The sequence below is a fragment of the Poecilia reticulata genome, chromosome 11 (genome assembly GCF_904066995.2).
Source record: "Poecilia reticulata chromosome 11, P_reticulata-male-v2, whole genome shotgun sequence".
In the NCBI taxonomy this organism is placed as follows: domain Eukaryota; kingdom Metazoa; phylum Chordata; class Actinopteri; order Cyprinodontiformes; family Poeciliidae; genus Poecilia; species Poecilia reticulata.
Window position 1 is genome coordinate 26,133,341 of NC_088840.1, and position 26,210 is coordinate 26,159,550.

General features: G+C 39.7%; 3 protein-coding genes across 12 annotated transcripts in view; 1 reads left to right on the plus strand and 2 right to left on the minus strand.

Annotated features, from left to right (window-relative positions):
- Positions 1–5,888, plus strand: part of col11a2 (collagen, type XI, alpha 2) — a 43,123-nt gene extending 37,235 nt beyond the window's left edge. For all 9 annotated transcript variants that reach the window (XM_081612560.1, XM_081612562.1, XM_081612561.1 and 6 more), the window contains 11 exons: positions 499–606; positions 700–753; positions 1,258–1,419; positions 1,508–1,561; positions 1,659–1,694; positions 1,778–1,831; positions 1,933–2,218; positions 2,429–2,538; positions 2,820–2,888; positions 2,978–3,214; positions 4,111–5,888. In XM_081612560.1, coding sequence (XP_081468686.1) covers positions 499–606; positions 700–753; positions 1,258–1,419; positions 1,508–1,561; positions 1,659–1,694; positions 1,778–1,831; positions 1,933–2,218; positions 2,429–2,538; positions 2,820–2,888; positions 2,978–3,214; positions 4,111–4,257 — 1,317 coding nt within the window. In that variant the 3' untranslated portion in view covers positions 4,258–5,888. The remainder of the gene's footprint in view (positions 1–498; positions 607–699; positions 754–1,257; positions 1,420–1,507; positions 1,562–1,658; positions 1,695–1,777; positions 1,832–1,932; positions 2,219–2,428; positions 2,539–2,819; positions 2,889–2,977; positions 3,215–4,110) is intronic.
- A 1,902-nt stretch (positions 5,889–7,790) lies between these two features.
- hsd17b8 (hydroxysteroid (17-beta) dehydrogenase 8) lies at positions 7,791–11,389 on the minus strand. Its single transcript, XM_081612988.1, has 9 exons — positions 11,286–11,389; positions 10,186–10,388; positions 9,412–9,528; positions 9,085–9,180; positions 8,887–8,972; positions 8,724–8,808; positions 8,337–8,379; positions 8,104–8,178; positions 7,791–8,009 (listed from the first exon to the last, which is right to left on the minus strand). Exons 1-9 carry the CDS (start codon positions 11,329–11,331, stop codon positions 7,990–7,992), a joined length of 771 nt encoding a protein of 256 aa, XP_081469114.1. The 5' UTR covers positions 11,332–11,389; the 3' UTR covers positions 7,791–7,989.
- Positions 11,390–13,037: 1,648 nt separating this feature from the next.
- Positions 13,038–24,699, minus strand: brd2a (bromodomain containing 2a). Of its 2 annotated transcripts, none has more exons than XM_008422805.3 (12): positions 22,649–24,699; positions 20,150–20,453; positions 19,872–20,009; positions 18,946–19,096; positions 18,666–18,859; positions 17,488–18,000; positions 17,290–17,418; positions 16,179–16,373; positions 15,491–15,750; positions 15,089–15,408; positions 14,711–14,839; positions 13,038–14,569 (listed from the first exon to the last, which is right to left on the minus strand). In XM_008422805.3, the coding sequence occupies exons 1-12, from the start codon at positions 22,678–22,680 to the stop codon at positions 14,442–14,444; spliced, it is 2,493 nt and encodes an 830-aa protein (XP_008421027.2). In that variant the 5' UTR covers positions 22,681–24,699; the 3' UTR covers positions 13,038–14,441. The 2 variants fall into 2 exon arrangements, with proteins under 2 accessions (XP_008421027.2, XP_008421026.2); XM_008422804.3 differs by having other exon boundaries at positions 20,150–20,483.
- Positions 24,700–26,210: the final 1,511 nt, after the last annotated feature.

Sequence of the window (26,210 nt, forward strand, 5' to 3'; positions counted from 1 at the left end):
AATTCTAGATAATCCATAAATATTTGGTTCTACTTGGAAAAAAAATAAACAGGATTACGTCTCTGATCCTCATCACACCAGAGAGAAATATGACGAACTACATCATTAAATTATATTTTACTTCCAACCAAACAAAGTTAGAGAAACAAAGGGTATAAAAGGCCGTGTGCCAGATAGTCGATGATGATAATCACATGTTTTTTATCTTTGTTAACCAACTCTAGTACATTTGGCCTAAATATCATAAAATGTGACATCTACTGATGGAAACACTCTTAAAAAATCCTTCTAAATCAAGAGTCTTGATTCACATTGTAATATCACAAACTTCTCCATTGTCACACTTTTATATTGGTATCTTAATAAATGTTTACCTTTCTCTGATGTCAGTCATGCAACAATCTCTCTAGGTCACAGTTTTAAGGAAACCATTATGTCTAACCTTCTATCTATGGAGTAACTCAGCAAAATGTTGACAATGGTTGTGATTGTTCACAGGGAGACCCCGGTGCCGTTGGACCTCCTGGAAAAACTGGACCTGTTGGTCCTCAGGGTCAGCCAGGAAAACCAGGAACAGAAGGTCTGAGAGGTCTGCCAGGATCAGTGGTCAGTTGGGTTTTATTTATTCTGGAAATGCAGCAACGGTGCAACTTTTTATTGATGTATTTGAGTCCATTGCTGAATGTGTTTGTGTTTCAGGGAGAGCAAGGAGCTCCAGGAGCTGCTGGACAGAAAGGACCGCCTGGACCGATGGTAGGACAGCAGCTGAGTTTACGTTACAAATGTGTTGAAATCTTTGTCAATATCCCACTAATGTAAAAAAAAATAAAAAATTTTGCAGTTGTGGTGTTTCAGTTGAATAAGAAACTCAGTTAAAATCACATGTGAATTTTCCTCCTGCCACTTCCTGTTGACTCCTTCATCATTTCTGCCAGTAGTAACATCCTGCTGTTGATCACATGACTTGTGTGATGTGAAATGTTTTCATTGCAGTTTGGCAACATACACAAATTTTAATACTTCCTAAAAACCTCTGTATTCTATCACAAAAACTTTTTATAATTTTCGTTATTAATTGGTCTGTTTCCAATAAGGTAATTTATTTCCGTAATTCCAATTTGCACAATGGAAACATCGCTTGCAATCCCCTCTCCTCTTTTGTTCTGTTCATCTTTAAGGCGCCTTCCCTCTGGTGTTTTCTCCAGTCCTCCATTTATCCTTCATTTTGTCGTCCTCTTCCATCATTTCCTCCTGCAGGGACCTCCGGGTCTGCCTGGGCTGCGTGGAGAACCCGGAGCGAAGGGAGAGAAGGGCCACCAGGGTCTCATTGGTCTGATTGGACCTCCAGGCGAGCAGGGAGAGAAGGGAGACCGAGGTCTGGCTGGGCCACAGGGGTCCTCTGGACCCAAAGGAGAGCCGGTAAGTTTATCATCTACACATAATTCTGCTTATTTGAAACTAAGTGAAAAACCTTTAATAATTTTAGCCACATCCTGTTTAATGACAGGGCATGGCTGGAGGAACCGGACCTCTGGGCCCTGCTGGTCCTCCTGGTCTTCCTGTGAGTTTCAACACAGCGACATCCTATAAATATTTTTTTTGTCTCAGTTAGATTGTGTGTAACTTTTAATAAAAATTACGATTTTTGATATTTTCAGGGACCTCAAGGTGTCAAAGGAGCAAAGGGTGCAACAGTAAGTTAAAGATATTTCCAAAATAATTTAAAATAAGTAAATGTGAACACATTGAGAGTATCTCTGACATTAACCAATTTCAGGGAGGATCTGGTCCAAAAGGAGAAAAGGGTGTTCAGGGACCTCCTGGGCCTCCTGTGAGTTCTACTTCCTGTTTTCTTTAATAAACTTCAGAAACGTGATAACATGAAACTGTTTCCTGGTCAGTTAGTGGACTAAAGTGTAAATCTTAATCCAGGGCCCACCAGGCGACGTCATTCAGCCGATGCCCATCCAGAGGAGTCCCAAGTCCAAACGCTCCATTGATGCCAGCCAGCTGCTGCCGGAGTTCGACCCGGACATGCCGGCGTCGGACACGGCCGGCGCAGAGTTCCTGATGGGCAGCGAGGGCATGGAGGAGATCTTCGGCTCTCTGAATTCGCTGCGGCAGGAGATCGAGACGATGCGCTTCCCTCTGGGCACACAGGACAGCCCGGCCCGCACCTGCCAGGACCTTCACCTGAGCCAGCCAGAACTCAAGGATGGTACAGAACAAAGTCCAAATATTTACCTGCTGCCTCATTTTCCATCAGATCTGAGTCCTGATTGATGTTCATGATGCTTAACAATGCTTAAAATTTTAAATTACTAATGTATAAAGTAAATTTTATCTGTAAACTTTAACACATATGAGGATACTATTGGCTAAAAGAAAAACAAACATATTTGTCTCTAATTTTCTGTTTGTTCTGCAGGAGAATACTGGATCGATCCCAACCAGGGCTGCTCCAGAGATTCCTTCAAGATCTTCTGTAACTTCACCAGTGGAGAAACGTGTCTGCAGCCCAGAACAGGCGTCGACACGGTCAGTCTGCAAACATTATGAAAGCTTTTCGTTTGAATCTCAAATATCACAGGTGCAAAGTCAGCAATCAGATTATATTTCCAGTTGGAAAAAACTTTGAAAATCTCCAACATTTAAATTTCCAATAGGCAATGCGATTAATCTGCATCATGTACTATTAGAACTTTAAACGTTTTAACATTGAAGCCCTGCTGTGTTTTTATTTTAAGTTACCAGGTTGCCTTTCATGCTCCAGACTTATTTAACTAAATTAATGCTCCGCCTTTCGTTTCCGACTGCAGGTGAAGATGAGCACCTGGACCACAGAGACTCCAGGCTCTTGGTACAGTCAGTTTTCCTCTGGCAGTAAGGTCAGTGACCCGGAAGGTTTTTAACTTTTCATTTTCCACATGACTGAGCTGAGTTTCAACATTTCTTTACTCTCTCCTCATCTGCTCAGTTCTCCTATGTGGACTCTAACGGCGCGCCCGTCGGCGTGGTCCAGCTGGGCTTCTTGCGTCTCCTGAGCGTCCAGGCCCGTCAGAACCTAACATACCACTGCCACCGCTCCGTGGCCTGGGCCGACCGAAGCGCCAAGAACAACCACAAGAGGGCGCTGCACTTCAGAGGCGCCAACGACGAGGAGCTGAGCTACGAGACCAACCCTTACATCAAAGCGTTGATGGACGGCTGCTCTGTGAGTCCACAGCTGGTTCTGGTCCTGATGTGGAGGAAATGATTAAACATGATCGTGAGGGAACTGATCCAAGTTCGGGTTCACAACCAGAACCACTTAATCATTATCACCAAATCTTTGTTACATGCTTTAACAATGTGGTTTATATCACACAGTCTGTTTTCTATAAAACTACAGAAACATTCAGCAGCCTAACCTCCATCTGAAGTGTTCAGACAAGAACTGAAACGATTAATTAGATTAATCCTTATGAGTTGATTATTGAAATAATTCAACTTATTTAGTAATTGATTACTTATTAACTGGAATATACAGAATATTAACTTTAAAACATGCAATTTGATGAAAGAACAACATAGTCAGAGCTGCAATTCAGCCAAAACTGCTAAAAAATATATACTTTTTACATTTAAGACATAAAAAACCTTCCTCTGTAAATCGTTTCTATCCAGAACTTCCCTTTTTCCACCTTTTGCATCCAATTATTAATCAGTTAATCCAAAATTTATCACCCAATCAAATCGATGTTAAGCAGAAACCGCTGAGCTTTTCACGTTTTGATGTTAGGAATATTTTTTTACCTGCAGATTCATCCTTCGCCACAAATTATCAAATGTTCACTAAACGAAGAAATTTATTAAAAAATGTATTTGTTTATTTGCATGTGTATTCTTAATATTGTATAAAATAAGGTGAAGTGGTTAAATGCTAAATTTGCATAATGTGGCAACGTTTTTATATGAATAAAATAGTCGATTACTAAATTAATCGTTAGTTGCAGACATGATTTTCCTTTATTCTCCTCTACGTGGATCAGCCCAGACATGCAGTTAAACAAGTTAAACTCATGTAAGCTGAGGAAATGTCTCTAAGGTTGGACTGTGTCTCTTCTGCAGTACCGTAAAGGCTTCGACAGGACAGTCCTGGAGATCAACACGCCGCAGCTGGAGCATCTCCCTCTGATGGACATCAAGGTGACAGACTTTGGGGAGAGCAACCAGCAGTTTGGCTTTGAAGTGGGACCTGTCTGTTTCCAGGGCTAAACACACGAACACACACCACGCAGAACACACACCAACACTCACACACACACACGCACTTAAACATGCACACATGATCAACATACATGCCCGATAATTTGTAAATTAACTTGTAAATGATATTAAATACAGAAAACCCACACAGACACACACTCACTCTCACTTATGCGCCTCGGGAAACATTTCCCCAGCGGCTAACGGACTTAAAAACACAAGAGAAGTGAAATAAAACTTGTGAAGAGGAGAACGACGACTGGGAGCGCGGCGGCTTAGAAGGAGGAAAAAACCAGGAGAGAACATTCCTTGGAATAAAACGTTATTTTACGAGCAACAGGAAGGTTTCCGGCCTGAGATGGAAGATGGAGCCGGCGGCACGAGGCCTGCAGCTCCCTGGTCTCCAGTCCCACCTCCTCCTCCTTCCTCCACCCAAATCTCCTGCTCCACCCCCCGCCCCCTCCTCCCTCTGAAGAGAGTCACATGCAAACTTCATCTCCAGGTTTATTGTGCAAAGCAACATGATTAACAGTCACTTTAAAAAAGGAAGAGTAGCACCGTATAGTCTTCCTATAAAATATTTCATTTACTTTGGTTTTCAGCTTTACTGTTACGCAACAACTTGAATTAAAGTTCTTGACGATTTTGAAGTGCCGCGTTTTACCTCATGAATAAAATCTGAATTCAGGCTGAAACAGGAAACAAAACTCAGAACCAGAAACATTGTTGCACATCTAAACTTTGGGTTATTTCTGCTGGGTGTTGACTCGTTTTGTTTCTTCATGTTAATCATGTTGCTTGCGTGTAACCTCATCCTGTTTCACATCAGGAGGAACCAAAGAGTTGATGTCACCAGATAAAAACAGGGGCCTCACCACGTCTTATCTGATCTTTATTATCTTCATCCTGAGCTTCTTCTGTAAAGTGAACTTTATGTAAAACATCATCGACACCCGGAGGTTTTACCTTTTATTGCCTAACATGATTCCCTGCTCAAATTGATTATTAAAATCTGTCTTAAGGTGCTTTAAACTCAGCAGTTTTGTTTGTTGGACAAACTGCTGCAGACATGAAAGAAGAAGTTAAAGCCATTTTTATAAGCTGTGCTGAACATGAATATTTCTGGTGCCTTTGTAAAGAAAAACAATCCAAAATGGCCTCAACATCCATGTGCAGTAACTGTCTGTACGTAATCGCTCCCTTTTCATTTGTAGGAAAGATTTACTGAATTAAACTGTGTGGCAAGGTGCTAATTATACAAATCTCCATTTTTTTTAGTCTCTTTTCTATTTCACAAAGCGTTTTAGGAGGGAAATGTGCATTACAGTACATTTGTACAGAAATAGCAATATTTTATTGTATTTATTTAAAACAGGGTGCTTTGAGAATAAAATAAGAACGATTATTTCAGACAGATGTGTGTTTCAGTTGTATTTATTTTAAAGCGGCTCAACTGAAGCGATAGATTTGCATGTTATAAACTGGAGCTTTGATGCTTCTGTCCCTCAACAAACGTCTGTTGTACAACCAAAGAATCTGTGGCCGCGACTTATTGTAATATCCCTTTTATGATGTTTTTATCAGCTGTACTGTGCCTTTAAATGTTGCTTCCACTATATTGATTAAATGGTGACTCTCCAGTTCTGTCACATTCCTGTTTCCTTGCTAGCAATAACGTCTACAGAGTCCGTTCCTGCAGCTCCTGCAATATAAAAACACTAAAAACAATACATTTCTGCATGAGACCGCAGGGAGGGGGAGAGAGGCGGTGATGGGAGTGGATAAACATTTGATGGAGTGAGAAGTTATTTCTAAAATTATGGGGGGATTTCTGACTGGAGTTCTGGTTTGGTTTGTTTATTTTTTGTTTGTTGTTTTTTTTAAATATAGCAGTAAAGCGGGGAGGGAGGGAGGGACGGCCGAAAGCTGAAACCAAAACAATCTGTCCTTCTCCTTTGAGAACGACCTCAAATATTTGTTTTTGTTGTGTTGAAGACAAAAAAATATGGTGCTGAAAAGTTTTATTTTATAATGTCTGTAAGTAATTTTTTAAAAAAGTTGGTTTGGTTAATATATAATCTTTTTAAAAGGAGAAGTTTGAGTCTTTGTTTTTCTTTCAACTAAAGCTAATAGATGCAGCTGCAATTGCTGCAAATGACCACCAGGTGTCGCAGGTGGAATCCATAATTTCTTGATATTTTTCTTCCAGATAAATTTTTGTTGTTGTCATTTTTACCTGAGCTAACGGGATTTAGAAGGATTTTTTTTAATCAATTTTCTTGTTCCAGTCCAGAACTTAATTGGACGAAGAAAATTTCCTGAAATCAACAAACACAATTTGTTCCAATTTCATCAGCTGAATGAATGAAAACTAGCAAACATGATTAACTTTTTTCCTCTTTAAGCACCACTGTGCAGAATGATGAGACCAGAACAAGAGCAAAGTAAGTGAAAAAGCAGCAAAAGTTTGAGAAAATTGTTCTATAAGACCATTAGGAAGCCTGGAGGTATAATGATCAAGAATAAGATTTTACAATAATTTTTTTTATTGTTTTCAATAAATTTCTCCATCTTTTGTGAACTTTTGAAGTTTGAACTGGTTCCTTTTCCATGGGCCTAAACCTACTTATTGATAAATATTTATCAAGATAGAGTGATTTAGTTTTAAAATATAAGATTTCTAACTTTATTTATATTGATTTGTTTTGAATAATGATCGACTTATTCACTTTATGGTGTAACAGCACCATCTAGTGGTCATACCAAGCTCCTGCTTTTCTGAGTTTAGTTTGTTGAAGCTGTTCAAAGATTTAAAACAAATTAAAATGATCAAACGATATTATCTAAATTATTTAGTGACACATTAGGGAAACAAAATGAAACCACAAAAATCATTTGATGTAATAAAGAAATGTCTTCTTATATACCCAAATGACAAATTTGTTAATTTTTTTTGGTGGGGGGGATGCCAATTTAAATCACTTTACTGACTGAAGAAGTAAAAATGCTTTGTAACCTTTGATATTCTGTTTTATTTCTGAATCCTTATATGTTGGAGTGAGAGCAACAAACCTTCAACTTATTGTGTTCAGAAGCAACATATTAAATTTTGGAAATTTGTTTTGAACAAATCAGAAAGTGAAGCCGTTTTAAAGACTCACCTGCTACATGTGAGGATGAAGAGATTCCAGCTTCAGCCGCTGGAAGATCTGCATCAGACCTGAGAGAATAAAGAAACTGGAAACTGATGGTCAATATGGTTAATTCATCCATCCATCCATCCATCCATTTTCTTTACACCCTTGTCCCTCAATGGGATCGGGAGGGTTGCTGGTGCCCATTTCCAGCTAACGTTTCGGGCGAGAGGCGGGGTCACCCTGGACAGGTCGCCAGTCTGTCGCAGCAATATGGTTAATGTGGATTTTTATAAAAAAAAAACATCTGGGACATGAATGATGGATACAGATGTGGAGTTTGGACAGTTTGAATCTCAGTTCTGCCCAAAATAAGGAAATAAAAGAACAAAAAAAGTTTTCTGGCTATCAGGTTTCAAATAACATATTTAATGAAAAAATGCTTCAACTTGGCATTCAGGTGTTTATTCATACAAAAAGTAGGTTCATAATTACAAATATTGTCCTATACAATCACATTTAAGTAATCACTGAGTAAATTACATTAATTAACTGTTTTAGGGAGGAAATATCTTCTCTTCGGGCTTCATTAACAGGTTGTTGTGTTTTAACCCATGAAAAGTCCACCTACGAAACAAAAACACACATTTTACCTTCCGTCTGTTCAAAGTGAGACGTTTTGATTTATTTTAAATCCTGCAGAGAAGTGACGCGCGCCTACCTGTGACCTCGATGCTGGTTCCTGTGATGTAACGAGAATCATCTGAAGCCAGAAAGGCACAAACATCGGCGACCTCTAGAGGACAAAACAAGCCACAACACATTCTGCCTCAAAGCTTCATCCAAAACCGTCACATTTCAACATATCAGTGGTTAAAACTAGCAGGAAGAAAACAGGATAAATGCTGCTGATGATTAAAGTTATATTCAGTGATGTGAAGCATTTAAACCGACCTGCAGGGTCACCCATTCTACCCAGAGGCACCAGGGACTTCATCTGAAACACAGAACAACAAAAAATATCATTTCATAAAAACGTTTCTCACAGTGGATTTAAAATTTTAACTAGTTTAACTGCAGGAAAAAAAGAATGAAATATGAATAAATGAAACCTGGAAACAGTTTAGTGGAGTCAATGAGTGGTAAGTCGTTAGTAAATATATTTATAATGGAGCTAGAGACGTAAAATTCATCACATCAGAAGTCAGCAGCAATTCAAGTGATGCTTATTCAGACGCTTATAAAATGTAGTAAGTATTAAAAGGATTATAATTCAGTCATAACAGCTGAAATTCTTATTTTCTGTTCCTGAACCGTCTGTAAGTCTCTGTGCTTCTTTACCTTGACTAGGACCTTCTCTGGCACTTCGTCCGTCATGGGAGTGGTTATGAAACCAGGCAACACGCAGTTACAACGAATCCCAAACCTGGAGGAGATGAAACATCTCAGTGTTTTTATCTCTGGTTGTTCCTGCAGCAGCTGTAGCAACAGCAGCTCCTCTGACCTGCTCAGCTCTTTAGCAGCCGTCCTGGTCAAACCTTCGACTCCGGCTTTAGATGCAGCGTAGTTCACCTGGCCCAGGTTTCCCACCTGCAACATCAGAAAATCACATTTTAAATCAGAGCTCGGATTTTGGTCTGGTTTTTATGTAGATGGTTAAAAACAACAGAGATGAGACTAGAAATAAAAGATGGAGTCTGACTTTTCCTACAATGCTGCCCAGAGTGATGATGGATCCTTTAGGAGATCCACAGGCAACCAGAGCCTGAGCCACAGCCTGGGTCACCAAGAACGACCCCTGGACAAGACAGAAAACATTTAATCTCAATAACCTCAATAAACTAATTGAGGTTTTTGTAGCAATTTAGTCTCTAAACTTTAAAACTAAATAAATGATACAGATTTATTGTTCATTATGTGTAAACATCTGTGGAAATTTTTACTTTATTCTCATTTTATCGTATTGTTAAAACCATCCAAACATGTTTTTATGTGTTCCATCTAGTTTGCAGTCTGACAGGTGTGCTACCTTCAGGTTGACCTGGATGACTCTGTCGAACTTCTCCTCCTCCATGTTGAGCAGGAAGTCGTCCTGAGTGATGCCTGCAGAATTTACACACACCGAGGGAGGCTGGAAGTACCGAGTCTGCAGAAAGAAAGACAAATTATTTATGAAAAAAGAGATGAAAATGCACAAAACTCCCTGCAGGAACCAATGACCAGCATCACGAAGCAGCATCACCATAACCAGGTTCTCTTTGACTTAATTAACCCCGACTATTTAGACTCACACTGGTCCTACAAATCTCACATCTGCTCCATGTTTTCTCCATTAAACGTTTTCCGATTTGATAGATGTCATCGACTTGTATATTAATTTGTTCTTGATTTCCTTCAGATGGAGTCATGATGATTTAATATTCTTTAAACTTACTTTATGATGTCTGACAAGCTCTATGAGGGATTTCTTGATTTTAAACATATGACAGAAATCAGGCCTGTGTGACTTGAGGAACTGAATTCAGAATCAGAATGTGATTATTCAGTTATTATTTAATAATTTAGTAAGGGAGAAATTACCTTTGCATCTAAGACCAGGTTGGTTTGTTCAGCGTTTTTCTTAAATTAAATAAATATCTGAAAACAACTTTCTTTTTTCCTCAAGTCTAGCATGGGAATTTGTTTATACACTGAAATTTGTGATAAAAAATTAAACAGAAGAAACTATCTTGATATTATAGGAAATCTCAAACTTTGCCACTAATCTTGCTCCATAGAGCAGAGCTCCACCTGATCCTCACACCTGGATTCTCGTCAGCAGCTTCTTCACGCTCTCCTTTGACGACACGTCCACTGCAGCCGCCATGTGACTCTGACCTTTGAGGTCACTCTGCAGGCGTCCCACCGTCTCATTGGCTGAATCCTCGCTAATGTCAGCGACCACCACTGAGGCGCCTTCAGAGGCCAGACGCTGAGACACGGCTCGTCCGATCCCGCTGCCTCCACCTGGGAACAGAGGGGCAGAAGGTCAGAGAGGAACCAGAGCAGAACAGACGGATGTAAACCTGAACACGGGAGCTGAGAGACGAGTGACCTGAGAGAGGAGAATAGTTATTCTGCTCCCAGAGTGTTACATCATTTCTACTTTTAGGGTCAAACTGCATAATTAATGCTGAGATTAATGCTGTTTAATGTGCATCAGTCGTATTCACACAACCTAGTGCTGTTTTTATTTTTATTTCTGATTGGAGTATCAGATTCTTTCATGTTTTTAATCCACTCATTTTTTAGATATTCAGTTAATATTTTCATTTTCAGATACACATTAAACTGGTCAAAAAGTCCAATTTAAGTCAAAATCCGTCTCTCTCTTTAACAATTTATATCATATTCCGCCGTATGAATCCACATTCAACAGCTTTTTTAAAGGAAGTTATTTTTTTACTGACTTTGCATTTTCTGCAAACTGGAAAAAGAAAAGTTAAAACAAAAGGACACAAAATGATGCTTAATTTACGTCACCAATTGAGTTATTTGTACTCAAGCAAAAAACGAGCGATCATTGCTTAAATCAACTTAAGAGTAGATTAGTTTTTTTATATGAATGTTCAAATCTCTAAATGTAAACATCCCTGACTGCGATGAAAATGTTGTACAGTAAAATAACATTGAATTTAAACTGAACTCACAGACGGCATCTAATAAGTTTTTTAATCGCTACAAAATGGTTTTAGTGCTCCAAACTTTCACCGAGTTCGGAGTTCACGTTTGGCTTTAGCAGATGCTAAAATATTAAAATATCCGCAAAATGTTATTTAAGGAATTTCATAAAACCACCCGGAATATGGTTGGGTATTTAATATAGCAGCGGAGTTACTAAATGTTGACTAAATGTAGACTAACCAGTGACCAGAGTCAACCTTGATATGAGCCTCATGGGGGCAGCCATGACGGTTTTCTGTGTTATTGTAGTTTTCCGTTTGTCCGTCAGAGGGCGACAAATACCCATCCGAGGTTGTGACTTTTATTCCGTTTCTATTTTTGTCATCTTTATTTATATAAGGCCGCAGTTAGCTGTCAACGGCTAAGCAAACGATCAGGTTTTCACTTACAGTTAACAGAAAAATATATTTCATAGATAATCAACGCCTAGTGATTTATATAAATAAAATTTTTCAAAAATCGTAAATGCGTTGGTTTCTTAAACCCTCTTCGTCTGTTCAGACGCAGCATTAAGTATAAACATAAATCTAATGCGAGATCTTTGCTTGCTAGTTTTTTAAATAAAGGAAATACAGTTGAACGAGTCACCCCCGTCAGTGTTTTATTTTGAAGCAGCTGACAGGAAGTAAGACCACCGGTTTTTATGCAATTCCCCACTGTGACCACAACGGGGCAGCAAAACCCCGGATTCCAATCCATGAAATTCTACAATCAACATATATACTGAAAATATTCAAACAGATGATATTCAAAAAGAACAGATTAGCTATGAATGTTTGATAAACACCAAAAAATCAGCCGACTTTACACAATTAAAGGTTTAAAATCACGTTATAGTTAACTTTCACGGCTATGAAAGTATATGAAGACATATACATCCAATTAAAATATAGTAATAATATTTTTTTATTTATTTGTTAGTTAGCAGAGATCACACTAACTCTAGAAAATGATCGCTATAATGTCGTATTTGTTGTTATCCTCTGTTATTTCTTTGCTGACTAGTATTTTATATATTTTTATTTTATTTTCTGTGACCGGCCTAGAAATGTTTAAACTAACTATCAGTTTCGGTTGATTTTTTCTATCATCATTTTAGACTCCAGATCTGAAAACGCTGCAATTCCTCTATGTGACCACGAAGAAGCGGTGAAATTGTATTTTTTCTGAAAAATTTCACATTTCAACTGTACATGATTTTAAAAATCCAACAAAACGTTTTATTTTTAATATTAGACAAGTTTCAAACTATTGAATATTGAATCTCAAATAAAAAGACTATGTGTCAGAAAAACCATAAAGACTTTCTGTGTATCAGTGTGTGTAGATTTATGGAATGGATTTTAAATGACGAGCTTAAACAAAGTACAAATATAAACCATCTTCTTATTGGGAAATATGTTGCATATGATGGGTGTCTCAAAGACCAACAATTCTACTGCTGATATTAAAAATATGTAAACAAATTATGAGAATGTGAGGTTTAAGTGTCATTCAATGCAATAATTTAAGAGTTTATCTGGTTTGAGAAGATTTAAATGTTTGCAGGCCGGAAATCATCAGTTTCTACTTCCTCGTTTTCGAGCAAATTATGTAAAATTGCATGTCAATTGGCATAATAGTTGGATTTTTTTTTTTCTGTATTTACCTTTTGTTTGTTCAAAATAAAATATTTTCTGTGTTAATTTTTGTCCTGACTAAAAACATCCAAAAATCTACCGAATAATGTGAATCAGGACACGTTGAAGTTTTAAGTGTAACGACAAAATGTATCCACTAGATGGCGTCAAACTAATTGCGTAAGAGTTCAGTTTCTAACATTCAGTGTATTCATTAAAAATACAGGTTAAACGAATTTTCAAATAAAGTACTAAGACAAAATGAAATATTTTTAACCTTAAGTAGGTAAATAAGACAGGATGACCCAAACAGTGAAATGATGACGTGTTTATTTATGTACAAATGTTCAGAAGAAACAAGCAGAGGCATTAAGATTTCTGACAAACTTCAGAGCAAGACCGACATGTAGTTTTAAATCTCACAACTGGAGCCAAACAGTAGCAAATAAAATCAGACCATAAAGGAAAACCACTCCAAGGTTTTGATTCTGTAAAATATGTACACCTTTATTACTCTGAATGTGCATATTTCAGTAGACTAAACCCTTTCAGTAATATCCATAATTCTTCTAAATAACTTAGACACTATTTCAATCTGAAACCAAACAGAAAACCAAAATGCTATCTATGCATTATAAAAAGCTCTGTGGAACGGTCAGCATAAACAATGCATCTTTACATTAATACCTCCTGATTCCAGTAACTGATTTTATCAAAGTAAACAAGATTCAGCTGCAAGACAAAAGATATTTTAGAGATTCTACCAACAAACCTGTAAGAGCTCAGATTAAATCTGTAACTAAAATGAAGAAATGAAAAGGATCCAGAAGTTATTTGGGCACAGGCGAGTCGACAAGACACGTCCTCACAATTTATTAGCAGATTGGTCACGAAGAATAGAAAACCAACATGTTTACAGAGAACTTGTAATACATGGAGAAAACAAACGGTCGGCATGGGAACAGAAATATTGAAACTATGACATGTTTTGTTTTGTTTCTGTACAGCGACCGGCTGACGGAGGCGCAGTGAGGCCGTCAGCTCCTCTGTTGCATGCAGGATGTTTCCTACTGAACCAAGGTGCTTCTGCGTCTGCTTCTAAACTATGAGGAACTTCACCAGGATGCACTTGTGGTGCCAGATCTCACAAACACACACATGCAAACACACACACATCATACATTCATACAATAACTCAACTCCCCTCTTATCGCTCAAAAAAAAACAAACAAATCTAAACACACAGCTCTGTTCACGCCAGTTTAATCTTTTCCCAGAAAGAGGGAATAAATAAGCTCCATAAAAGGCTTCTTTATAAAAGAAAATAGATATTTATACATCTGTACATGTTCTCTATACAGCATAAAGACATGGAGCATGGCAAGAAGGGAAAAAAAATCCAGAAAATGCAGGTATTCTGGCTGTAGCACCCTAATCCCTCCAACGTATGCATCAATCTTCATCAGCAGGAGATGGAGCGTCCTGCCGCTCCGCCCGGAGCCAGCAGACGCTCCAGTCGCTCTCCTCCGCTCACATTCATCTGCCGGGAAATGTTCAGGGCTGCCGGACGGAGCCGAGCGCAGGGACAGCCCGTCTCTGTCCGGACCCGGTGGGCCGGCCTCGACCCGTCCTCCGTCAGTCCGCTCGGAGGGGAGGAGCACACCAGGGCGCCGTCACCGGACCCTTTTGGTTTGGAAACAGTCCGAGCGACTCGGATTCAACCGGAATCCGACTCGCTTGTGTCAGAGGATGAGGAAGAGGAGGAGGATGAAGAGGAGTCTGAGGAGGAGCTGCTGGCGCTGAGGCGAGACGGCTGAGCGTGAACGTCTGACGCAGGTTTATCATCTGGAGGAAAAAATATCAAAGTTAACAGAGAACAATCTCATAAATGAAATCATCTGTTTCACATAAGGGCGGGACACATGCAGTCAGAGTTTTCAGAAACCTTATATCCAGAGACAAAACAATGAACAAAGTTTAACTTACTTTTGGTCTTAGACGGTTTCTTCCCGGAGTTGAGCTGACCGCTGACGTCCATCAGTCGTCTCTCCAGCTCCATCTGCTTCTCCATCGCCAGCTCCTCCCGCGTCTTTCCAGCGCTGTTCTTTTTACTCGCTGCACAAAGACGAGAAATATTAGAAACATTACGGCTGAAACCATTAATCAACTTATTTAGTAATCGATAAATCGTTTGCTGGAGTACAACGATTCTAAAACAGGCCTTTTGCTGAACAAAGACTCAACTGTAAAAAAATATACATTTTTTGCATTTAAGATTAAAAAACTTTTATCTTTAAATGTGTTGTGAGAAATTCAAGTGCTTAGGATTCGCAGCCAGATCAAACTGTCCGTGTTTCCGCTCACCGTACGGCTTGCGAGGTTTCTTCCTCAGACACGTCATGACGTATCGCTCCAGCTCCCTGAGCGTCGACGGCTTCAGCGTCTCGAAGTCGATCTCGATCTCCTCGGGGTTGGTGTCCCTCAGCGACGGCTCTCTGGACTGGATGATGTAAACGACGCGGCCCAGCTTCTCGCCCGGCAGCTTGTTGATGTCCAGGCTCAGCTGGCGCTTCTCGTCGTACGACATGGGAACCGTGTCCTCCTCCTCATCAGAGTCAAAATGGCTGACCAGAGGGTCGTGCATCGGCTGGGACACGCTGAACATCATGTTGGTCTTTTTGGATCTGATGGAGCAGAAGGACAGACGGAGGTTTGTAACAATACAGCATTCAATTTAAACTTCGTCCACCAGGGGGCAGTACTCACTTGCTCTTGTTGTTTTTCTTGCTCTGAGTCTTCTTCGCTGGTATGACAGGACAGCTGATGCCTTTGTTGCTCTTTGTTGTCTTTGAAGACTTGGACATCTTGGGGGTTTTGGGCGGTTTCACAGAGACCATCTCCTCTTCCACCCTCCGATGTTTCTCTACTTTCTTCTTCTTTTTCTTGTCCTTCTTTTCCTTCTTCTTCTTGGGTTTGACGATGGGACCTTGAGACAGAGCGGTGAGCTGCTCATGTACAGCCTTCAGCTGGAAAACACAAAATAATTCAACATCAGGGCCAGGAACGGATTTTACTTACTCAGTGAAAGGCTTTTACTCAAATTTAAGACGTCATGACATTAAAAAAACAACTTTGTTCACATAAAACATAAGATATGAACATTTACAAACCTCCCAGAATCAGAAGCAGAGTCATGGTCTCAGCCTTGCAGTTTTATCAGAGCATGAAAAGCATTGATCTCCAGCCAGAACTAAAAGTTATTTAATAAATGCTGCTAGTATCTCACTCTAAGTTACATAAATACGTTAATGTAAAGTAGATGGAAGGAGCTGATGCATCAAATCCATAATTAACTAAGTTTAATTTAACATTTGTATGACAACATCCCCATCCGTCTCCTTAGGTTTTGTTATGGTTGTATAGACGGAGCAGAACCTTCTGGACCAGAACCAACCTGCTCCTGCAGCTCGGCCAGCCGGTTGGCCCGTTCCTCCTCGGAGTCGGAGCTCAGGCTGCTGTCGCTCTCCTCGCTGTCGCTGCTGAACTCGCTCTCAGACGAGGAAGACGAGGAGGAGGTGGAGGAAGACGAGGATGTGGGAGGAGCTGGAGGCTCGTCGGGCATCTTAGCGAAGCAGAACTCAAACACGTCCTGGAAGACGGGATAAAAACCAGTTAGTCAATATTTTAATGAGAAAAAAAAAAACACATTTTTAGCTGCCAGCTCAGTCATGTTAGAGGGAAGTTATGACTTTTCAAAAGCAGATGTTTCATTTATTTACATTTCATTTTTATTTCATTTACTCAATAAATATGAAGTTTTATGCAACAACTAAAAAAAAATGTATGAATAGCAGAAAGAAGTATAAACTCATCCTATCTGCCTCCTCTGAGCATCAAGAGAAAACGAGTTATTCAACTCAGGAAACAGACATATTTCAAATTCACACATATTAAAAGAAAATAAATCTGCTTATTCAATGCCTTATTATCATTAAATCATAATGATTTTCAGATTTCTTTTAAATGCAGAAAGTTTAATAATTTTGTTCATAAACTGACCTTTAATTGAAATGCATCTTTATATTTTTGCTGTTCTGAAACTATCTTTTTATTTGCTTTCTCATTTTACAAATTTGTTTCGTATGTAATTTGGTAACAAAAATATGCACTTTGTACATAAATTGTAAAATATTGTACTAATAAATTCATTACGTTTCAACAAGCTTAACTGTATAAATATTGAGTTTTTGTGATCAACGTCTGCTAATAACTGAAAAATCTAATCTATACATTTACAGCCAACGTCCCTCACAACATGTCAGATATGGAACAATCAGTGATTTACATAAAACACAGTAGGCCTTTCTGTTTAGTAATTCCTTTATCTCATCGAAGTCTGCAATAGTTTTTATTATTTTATCTCTTATATGATTTTTATCAGATCTACATGACATCATTTCTTTTGTTTTCAACGTGTCGTTGTGCAACAGCACTTTTTTTTACTGCTCTTATATGTTGAACTTTGTTTTATCCATATCTAAAGCAAACAGACTGAGTGGTGTCACCTGCAGTTTTCTGGCCATGGCGACCACGTCGTGGTCTGGCGGGTTGTACTTGTAGCAGTTGGAGAACATGAGTCGCACGTCGGCGGAGAACAGCTGGGCGTCTCTGTACTCCCTGCTGTCCATCTTCCTCTGCAGAAACAAACAGGTTCAGATCCTGTCTGATAGAAACCCAGTCGGCTGTGGGGGGAACAGCCGTACCTTGATGGTGCTCAGGTCCATGGGCTGCTTGATGATGTCGTGGTAGTCATGGAGACCCAGTGACATGGCGTCGACGGGCTTGTAGAACGGCCAGGCGTACGCGGCGTGCTTCTTGGACAGCAGCTCCTTCAGGACGTTGCTGCAGTAGCGCAGCTGCGGCGTCAGCTTGCTGCGGCGCACCGGCGTCGGCAGGATGGAGTCCGGTAAGTCCTTCTTGGGAGGCTTGATGGGCCGGCCGCTCACGCCTCTCCTGCTCGCCGCTGTTCCTTTGTTCCCCATCATCATCCCCCCGTGAGCCATGTCCATGCTCATCACCATGCCCTGGCCCAGTCCCAGGCCTGGGGTCATGCCCAGGCCGCCGCCGTGCTCCATGCCCAGAGAGGTGAGGGTCAGCGGCGAGTCCAGGCCGCCGCCCATCCCCAGGCCGATCCCGCTGACGCCCATGGTGCTCATGATGGGCATGGCCATCGTGGTCGGAGTGGTCGTGTCCGCTTTCCTCTTCACACCTTTTTTCTGTGGCGGAGAGAAGATGGCGACAGTTTGGGTCAGAGCTCCGCCCCTGAGCTTTGTGGTGTAAACACACAGTGGTCGTGTTTCCATGAACCGCAAAAAATTAGCAAATTGAAAATACGTAAATAAATTTGCTTAATGGAAACACTCCAACTTTGAAAAAAACAAACGTTTATCCACTCAACCTCATCAAAACACTGTTTTTACATTACAAGAGTCACATGATCAACAGCTGGATGTCCCTGCCGGCAAAAAATATGACAGGAAGTTGTAGGAAGACGGTGGTTTGTCTCTTTTGGACAGTGTGCAGCTGGCCCCTCCGGAGCTCTCACAGCTTCGCACAGTTCATAAAAAGTTATGTGTCGTTCCAATGTATTGAATCTGTAACTATTCTGCAAAATCAGCAACTACAATTTCTGCAGAATGGCACAAACGTAGCCGCTCCCAAGTGTAAGGGGCCCCATCACCTGAATAAAACGCTTATATCTCCTGTCATGATTTTTAATGACTTATCGTGTCAACAAGCTTATGTGTGATTTTAATTTAATTTCTTACTTAATGGAAACACAGCAATTACAAAATGGTGTTATTTAGACATTAGCAGAATATAGACAAAGATTTGTGCACATTTCTTGTAGAAATGCAGCCAAAGATGCAGCTGGCGTTACCTTTGCAGTGGGCTGTGTGGGGGGCATGCTGGTGATGGAGGGGATGCTGTGCTCAGAGGGGAAGCTAATGCTCTTGGATAAGATAGTCTGTGGGGGGGTGGACAGGATGGAGTCAGGCGTTTCTGGAGTGGGAGGAGAATACGCAGACTGGGAGACGGCTGGAACTTGATGGGCTGTCGTCACTCCGCCTGGAACTGGAAGATACAGGAAGTTATTAAACTTCATCCGGTCCCTCAGATTCATGAAGCCTGAATGTTTTAACTGCAGTTTCCATCCTCACCTGGATTGTTTCTGGCTTTTTTGGATGATTTTGCAGATTTGCTGCGTGGAGGTGGAGAGGACAGTTCTATCTCCTCTTGGGGCATCTGGGCCACTTTCTGCAGGAAGGCTTTCTCCAGAGACTGGGCCATCAGCACAATGTCATCTGTTGGCTGTAAAAAAGATGAAAACAAACCTTAATTCAATTAAAAATACTTCAATGATCCATGAAAACTGCACAATACCAGTTGACACCGTTTGAAACATATTCATAATAGAAAAAAGGGGTATATAGTGAGCATTTCTTTGTATTTGTCTTATTTTACATTTGTTTTATTATGAAAAGTACTTCCTGTGATGCATAATATTAATTATATATTTGCACTATAAGAGTTCACTCCAGACAGAGTGATGAAAAGGTCTTGACTCATTTTAGTCCAAGGTTAATGAATCTGTGTTAGTATGTATAATTTAGAAATTCAGACCTTGTTACCGTGCAAACAAACAAATGCAGCCTGTTGAATGTGACGTGTAGCCAATCAGAAAGCAAGGTGACAGAAACATGGAGGGGAATCCAAAATACACAAATAGACTAAAAGACTCTTTGTATTGTTTCTTTTCTGTTAAACCTTCATCACAAAATATCACCAGTGCTTCTTCCTTGTCAGTCGTATCCGTTTACTCTGAACTCAAATTTAATCTCAAGAAATTTCACAAGATTTTCTACCTAAATGTTGGTGAGTAAAAATCGGTTCATGTGGCTCAACATCACACTGTAAGACCAGAGCTACTATACCAAAGAGTTTTCAATTATCGTGTGGGTCAGGTTTTGAAAAATTGGCTCACAATTTTAAAATCAATTAATCATTTTTAATCCGTGCAGACTTCTGCTACACATTCTTACAGATCCATTTTTTAAACATGAAACGTCCCATCAGACGTTCTTACCTTGTTGTAAATGTAGCAGTTTGTAAACATGGTGTTGAAGTCCTGCATGCACTCACTGGCACTGCGGTAGAAATTGTTCTCTAATCTCTTCTTGATGCTGCCCATGTCCATCGGATTCTTTATGATCTTATGATAATCCTGGGAATGAAACAGAGAAAGCTTTTAATCAAACAGTCACCTTTCAAACTATAAATAAATATTTCTACATCAATGAAACGACTCCTGGAGTAATTACTTAAACTACACTGACTGTAAATAAGGGTCCCAGTTGTACTTACAGGCAGGCCGAGCTTGAGTGCATCCACTGGTTCATGAAACGGCCAGGCGAAGTGATGCCTCCACAGGGACTTGAGGACGGCTTTCTGCAGAAACTGGAGTTGGTTGGTCATCCTGCCCTGCCTGCTGGGGTCTTTCACTGTGGGCTGGGGGGGTCCCAAAGGGGTCAGCTGACTGATGGGGGGCATCCCAGGACTCTCAAAGCCTTCGTAGAGCTGTGAGGGCTTCCGGATGCGTTTTCCAGCTGTACCAGTACTCTGATCCATTGTCACTCCAGTAAAACCAGGGTCAACCCCAGAATGAGTGCTGTAAAGAGGAAGCAAGAGCCGGTGAACTCTATGGAGGATGAAATTAAGAAAAAATAGAAACAAGAAGTAAATAGAGACTTAAAACCAACCTTTAGTCAAGTTATGCAATGTTTAGACATTAAACAATAACATGAAAGTATTTTCCCTTATAGTCTTATACTCCATGCCATTATGTAAAAGTTCTGGTTACTCCTTCAACCACTCCATAGCACCACCCACTTCACAGAACACCAAGTCTCCATGTCATGAAGAAGCCATCCATCATTCTGACAAGAGCATACAAGCGTTAAATCAGCCAACCGGCACCATGAGAACAGTCATGACTACCACTTCCTCGTCTGCACCCACTTCCCTGTCAATAGCACTGACTAACTCCACCCACTCACTTCTGTGTGGGGAAAAAAATAAAACCTCAGAACAGGGTGGGCGGAGTTATTACCACGCTGCTGCAGCAGTTGCTGTTCCACAATAAGATTTCACAGCAATACATGCCAACAATAGACTTCCAATGTTTCATGAATTTCTGTTATCATCCTGTTTAGTAATGTTTTATTTTTAGAGCAGACACTTCTAAAAAAAAAGAAAAAAGTGCAACGTCATCCTGGTTTTGGTTTCTGTTCACTTTTTTCTAAAGAAACAAAGCCCTAATTTGTTGTTCAGAGTGAATGACTTCATCATATATGGTAATAATCCTCACAAAATGCAAGGAAATTTTATCTCACTTGCAGTATTTGATATATTTAGCAGATTAAAATTGAAAATAAAAGCCGGTTTCTCCTAAGAGACGACTGTCAAAACAAAGAGGCAAGAAAAAATTAACAAAGTCAAGAACTTTGTTTTAAACTCGGGCTTGATCTTTTTGCATGAACCATATTTTCAGATGTCATCCTCTTTTCTGATGAATGTAACCGGCATCACACCGTTTTGCATTTTACTCCTGAATGCACGTGGCTTCTTGTGCAGTCAACACTCCATCAAATTGGGGGTCATCTTCTGGAAAACATTTGACCTGACTCGTACATGTCTTGAGATACTACTTTATAGAAGTCAAAGTAATCAATATTTTCTTCACAAAGTTTGTTTACACCCCAAGCAAAACCAGGGCATAAGATACATCAGGGCATTAAATTTCAGATCGTTAATTTCAGAGTTAACCTTCAGAAAAGGGCCATCAAAAACATACCATTATCCATTTGAGGCAATATAAAAATCTCAAATAAACATCTGGAAACTCATTTGACAGTTAGTGTACTTTATTTTTAAAAAAGCAAAGGAATGAATCATTTACACAAGAGCAACATTACTGAAAAAAAAAATAACTGGAAAAATGTATTTAAAAACTTCCCATTTAAAACTGAACTAAAAACAAAAATGGAACCATTACAGAAAAAAATGACAGTTTAAGTAAACTAAATATGGCGCCACTTGGTGATCTGAGCGACACTGAGCTCTGTAACCTGGCAACGGACAGAAACATAAACCACCCCAGGACACAGACTCAGGACTTATTTTAATTATTCCTGTGAACAATCAAAATTATCTGTTATAATAGTTTGAATAAGTTACATAGCTGGCATATTTTAGGTCGAACCGCACACCCCGTCACTGTCCATCACAACAATCTGACCACATGGCTACCACAACAAGCCGGTGAAGCCCTACAGATTGTTTGGATGTAGCAGCTCTTCAGTTATGGCATATGTGAAACTGTTTAACCACGGAATAACCAGCCGATATTTATATGATACGTCTAACAAAAAAAATAAAAACACGTACTCGGCAGCGGTCTTGCTATCGAACATCCTACATTCGGTTACACATTTCACTCTTCTATTATAACTGTATTTGACTGAGCACGTCTGAAAAACGAGTTTAGTCCGTGAACCTGCTAATGCTACTAGCTATGCTAACACCAACTGCTGAGATGCGGGAGAGAGCAGCCAACGGTCGCGAAGACCCGAAGATGGCGCCGGCGAAGTTGTATATATTCCAGTATATCTTTTATATTTATAAATAATTGTTTCAAGGTATCAATTAACTCATTCCGGTGCTTTGTCCAGTGTCCATCTGTCACCCCTGAGCGTTTAACAATACACACGGGGAGCCAGTAAAGATATATTTAAAAAAGGGGGGGAAATCTGTTAAAATAATCCTTTTCATGGTAAGACCAGAGCCAGTTCTACCGATAGATACCTGTCAAGGGGCGGGTTAACAGCCATATCCATCAGGATGGATCCGGATTCTGTTTTGGGAAACACTCAAAAGCAGGATCCGTCTCGGCTCGTCAGTTTTCTTCGCTGCCCGCCACGACGAAATCCCTCCGAACCGCTTCGTTGAAATGGCGACGAGATGGACTACACCCGGGCCTTTATAGACCAACCATTCACCTCATTGGATAAACCTCCTCTGTGTTTCTCCGCCCACCGACTCCTTATTCGCTACTCACGATGTCTGTCAAAATTACCACACCCACCGGTTGTCGGAGATCCGCAAGCAACGTTTAGGACCAACCTATTCGCATGATTCCCCTGTCCTTCAAGGATATTACCCAGCACCATTGGTCCAGTCCGCCCTGTCCTACCGATACGTCGTCTGTGACTGGCTCACGAACGCAATCTCTCACGGAAAACGAGAGCAACAGGGCCTCCCTGTTCTTTAACATATTATATTACGTCAACGTGTTCACAACGACGACGGGGATTGGTCAAAACGGTCGTAACGCGGGCTTATAGTCTGAAGACCAACACTCCTATTGGCTCACCGAATCAGTCACGAGTACCGCCCGAAGAGTGCCTCTCCCTCGTGAAATCATCAGTTTGTTCTAGAACATGTAGGCGGGCGCCATCTTTGAGCAGTGAAATACAAAGTATGTTATAATGATCCCAACTAGATAGACGCTTTACTATGAAAAAGAATACATAAAACTTCCCCACAGTGTTATAAACACGAGATTAGTTTGTCTTCAGTAAAAGCAAACGCGTCAGACGAGCTTACTGAAAAATGCCATCAAACAAGGCCTCCATGTGGCTTACATACATTAGAAGTAGTGAAGTACTAAAGACAAATTAGCTCTTAAATTCAGATTCAGCTAGTTATCATATATCCCTCGGGTAAAACAACTCAAATTATCAAATTGAAATAAAATACTACCCTGACAAGGTCATAGCAGCAACAACCCACAGAATGACACAGCAATTTTTCAAACTGAGCCCAGTCCATCCAAACCAAAAACAACTAATCGAAACTAATACATTTCATCAATTAAATACGTGTTGTGTCGGTAGTAATAAAAAAACTAAAATCTAAATACAGGTTTACTGTGCCCAGCCATGCTAAGACTGGAAAAAGCAGGACGGGAAAATAACTTTGAACTCCTAACAAAACCAGGTTATTACCACTGAAAAAATAAATATTTATCTTCCTAGATTCATTAAATAAAAACTAATTCAAGGCACACAGGACGTTACCTAACCATTCGCGCCCATCCCCCATACCAAGGTTACAGAGTCCCTACAATGTCACTCAAATAACCGACAGAAAGATTCCTTACAGTTCATGCAGTAATACACATTAGTATTGTTACTTTGTCAGGGTTACAAATAAAACTAAGTACTCCCTGAAGTGACAAGTTATATATACGAAAAAAAAATCAAAAAGTCTATTTAAAGTCTCTGGATAAAAGCAAAAACGGATGTGGACTGATAAATCCCCAAAAAAGAGCGAAACCTTTCTTCCAATAATCTTCTTTGTCTTCCACTTGGATACTTTTTAACCAGCAACATTTCCCCTCAAACATGTCCGCCTTCTTCCCCTGTTCCCCGGGCTGGGTGGGGGAGGGGAGTCATGTGATGAAACGATTCGGATCTGCACACTTCATCAAACCTGAACACGTGGCATTTCATCAAAACCACGATAAAACGTATCCACACTCCGTCTGTTCCACCAGAGCTTCAAGGCTACATCCATATCCCGCGGCGTTTCGATCGTATTTTTATCAGATTTAAAAGGTAAAATTGGCAAAACATCCAAACAATGAACGTACTTTTCCGTTGGACTTGGCTCGCTCTGATTAGTCAGGTTTGATCATGTGACACGGACAATTATTTGTGAGTTACGTATTTTTTAGGTTTCGTTCTCTCCAAATATAATATTCCATCCTTCCAATTTTCAAATTTATTTTTAGGTCGTGTAAAAATGTCAGAAAAAACAATCCCAGAGAAATACTGCTGTCAAATATTGTCCATTTTGCAACGTGAACCACTCCTCTTCTGCGCATGCGTTTGCCCAGAGGAGGAACACTGCAAGGGAAAAATATTAAATTTAAATTAAATTTAGTTAGGATTCACCTTCAGTCTGTGTCACATTAAAAAAACACACATGTATCTGAGTATATTCTAATTAGACTCCTTACATAGTCCATAAAAAATGCACATCTAATTTATTGATGTTATTTTTGTTGTTCAAGTTGTTTATTCCAGAAATGCATGAAGATTTTTTTTCCTGAAATAAAAACTAATCTTAAATAATCTATTGTTTATTAATAATAATTAATAGACCTAGGAGATTTACATTTAAATTATTTTTATTAATTTGTAAAATTGTTTACAATGGCAAATGACAGATATTTTTTAAAGACTCTTCAAAAAACAATAACAAAGAAAAAGAAGTATCAGTTTGGAATAAGTCATTTGATCTGGGAGTATGGTTGGAGATCCCCAATATAGCAAAAATAATTCCTCTAGGCAATGGAGAAAATTCTTCCAGGCAAGAAAAATAAAAATAAAAAATTGAAAAATTGAAAAACCACTTTGCCCAGGGGTAAGAAGAATTTAAAGCTATTCTAGATTTTGACTCGATGTCACATCTCTGCCTAAATTCAAGCCTTTATGTAACAATGAATTTCATTAATTCTTTGGGAGAAATAAATTTTCTTTATATTCCACCTCACCAAAACAAAACGTTTTGGTTTTCTCCTTGTTGGTTGTCTAAAGTACAGCTGTTGGCTTCAGGCCTGTTTTTCTATTATTTCCAGACAGCTCATTCTGAAAATGAAACAGAGGATATCTAAAAGTGAAAACACTTTATGCATTAATACTAAAAGTGATGTGAGTCGTTCCTGAGAAAATAACAGTGAATATACAGACATGCAACATGAACAGATTAGTGAAAGTAAAACTTTAATTATCTCAAATTTTTCAGTTTTTCTAGGAAGGATTTCGTGCGTATATCAGATTTTACAAGTTAATACTTTCTGAAAAAGCTTTTTTATACTTTGTACATTCTTAATTAAAAGTTTTATCTCATATGCCAAGCACTTACAAATCACTTTCCATACTTGTAAAAATTTTATTTTGTTATTCTGACAATTAAGAATATTTTTTTGATTAAAAATTAGTATTATAAATGTAATATTCTCTAAGAGTTTGCAACAAAGTTCCTGTATTTGATGGAGAACATGTACAACAGTAAACTGGCAGTTTGCTGGACACTGAGAAGCAGCCCTGCAGGCAGAGGAACTGATGAAGGGTGGAGCTGCAGGATTACATCAGAATCTGACTCATCAGTACCGGGCTCTCTCTCTCTCTCTCTCTCTCTCTCTCTCTCTCTCTCTCTCTCTCTCTCTCTCTCTCTCTCTCTCTGTCTCTCTCTCTCTCTCTCTCTCTCTGTGTGTCTCTCTCTCTCTCTCTCTCTCTCTCTCTCTCTCTCTCCCTCTCTCTCTGTCTCTCTCTCTGTCTCTCTCTCTCTCTGCCTCTCT

Coding starts and splice junctions, on each gene's coding strand:
- brd2a (XM_008422804.3), bottom strand. CDS start 22,680: ATGGATATGGCTGTTAACCCGCCCCTTGACAG. Junction 20,010..20,149: donor CACTCAAGCTCGGCCTGCCT/GTAAGTACAACT, acceptor TTTCATTCCCAG/GATTATCATAAGATCATAAA. Junction 17,419..17,487: donor TGGACCTGAGCACCATCAAG/GTACGGCTGTTC, acceptor TTGTTTCTGCAG/AGGAAGATGGACAGCAGGGA.
- hsd17b8 (XM_081612988.1), bottom strand. CDS start 11,331: ATGGCTGCCCCCATGAGGCTCATATCAAGGTTGACTCTGGTCACTG. Junction 8,179..8,336: donor TAGAATGGGTGACCCTGCAG/GTCGGTTTAAAT, acceptor TTTGTCCTCTAG/AGGTCGCCGATGTTTGTGCC. Junction 8,010..8,103: donor AACCAGCATCGAGGTCACAG/GTAGGCGCGCGT, acceptor TTTGTTTCGTAG/GTGGACTTTTCATGGGTTAA.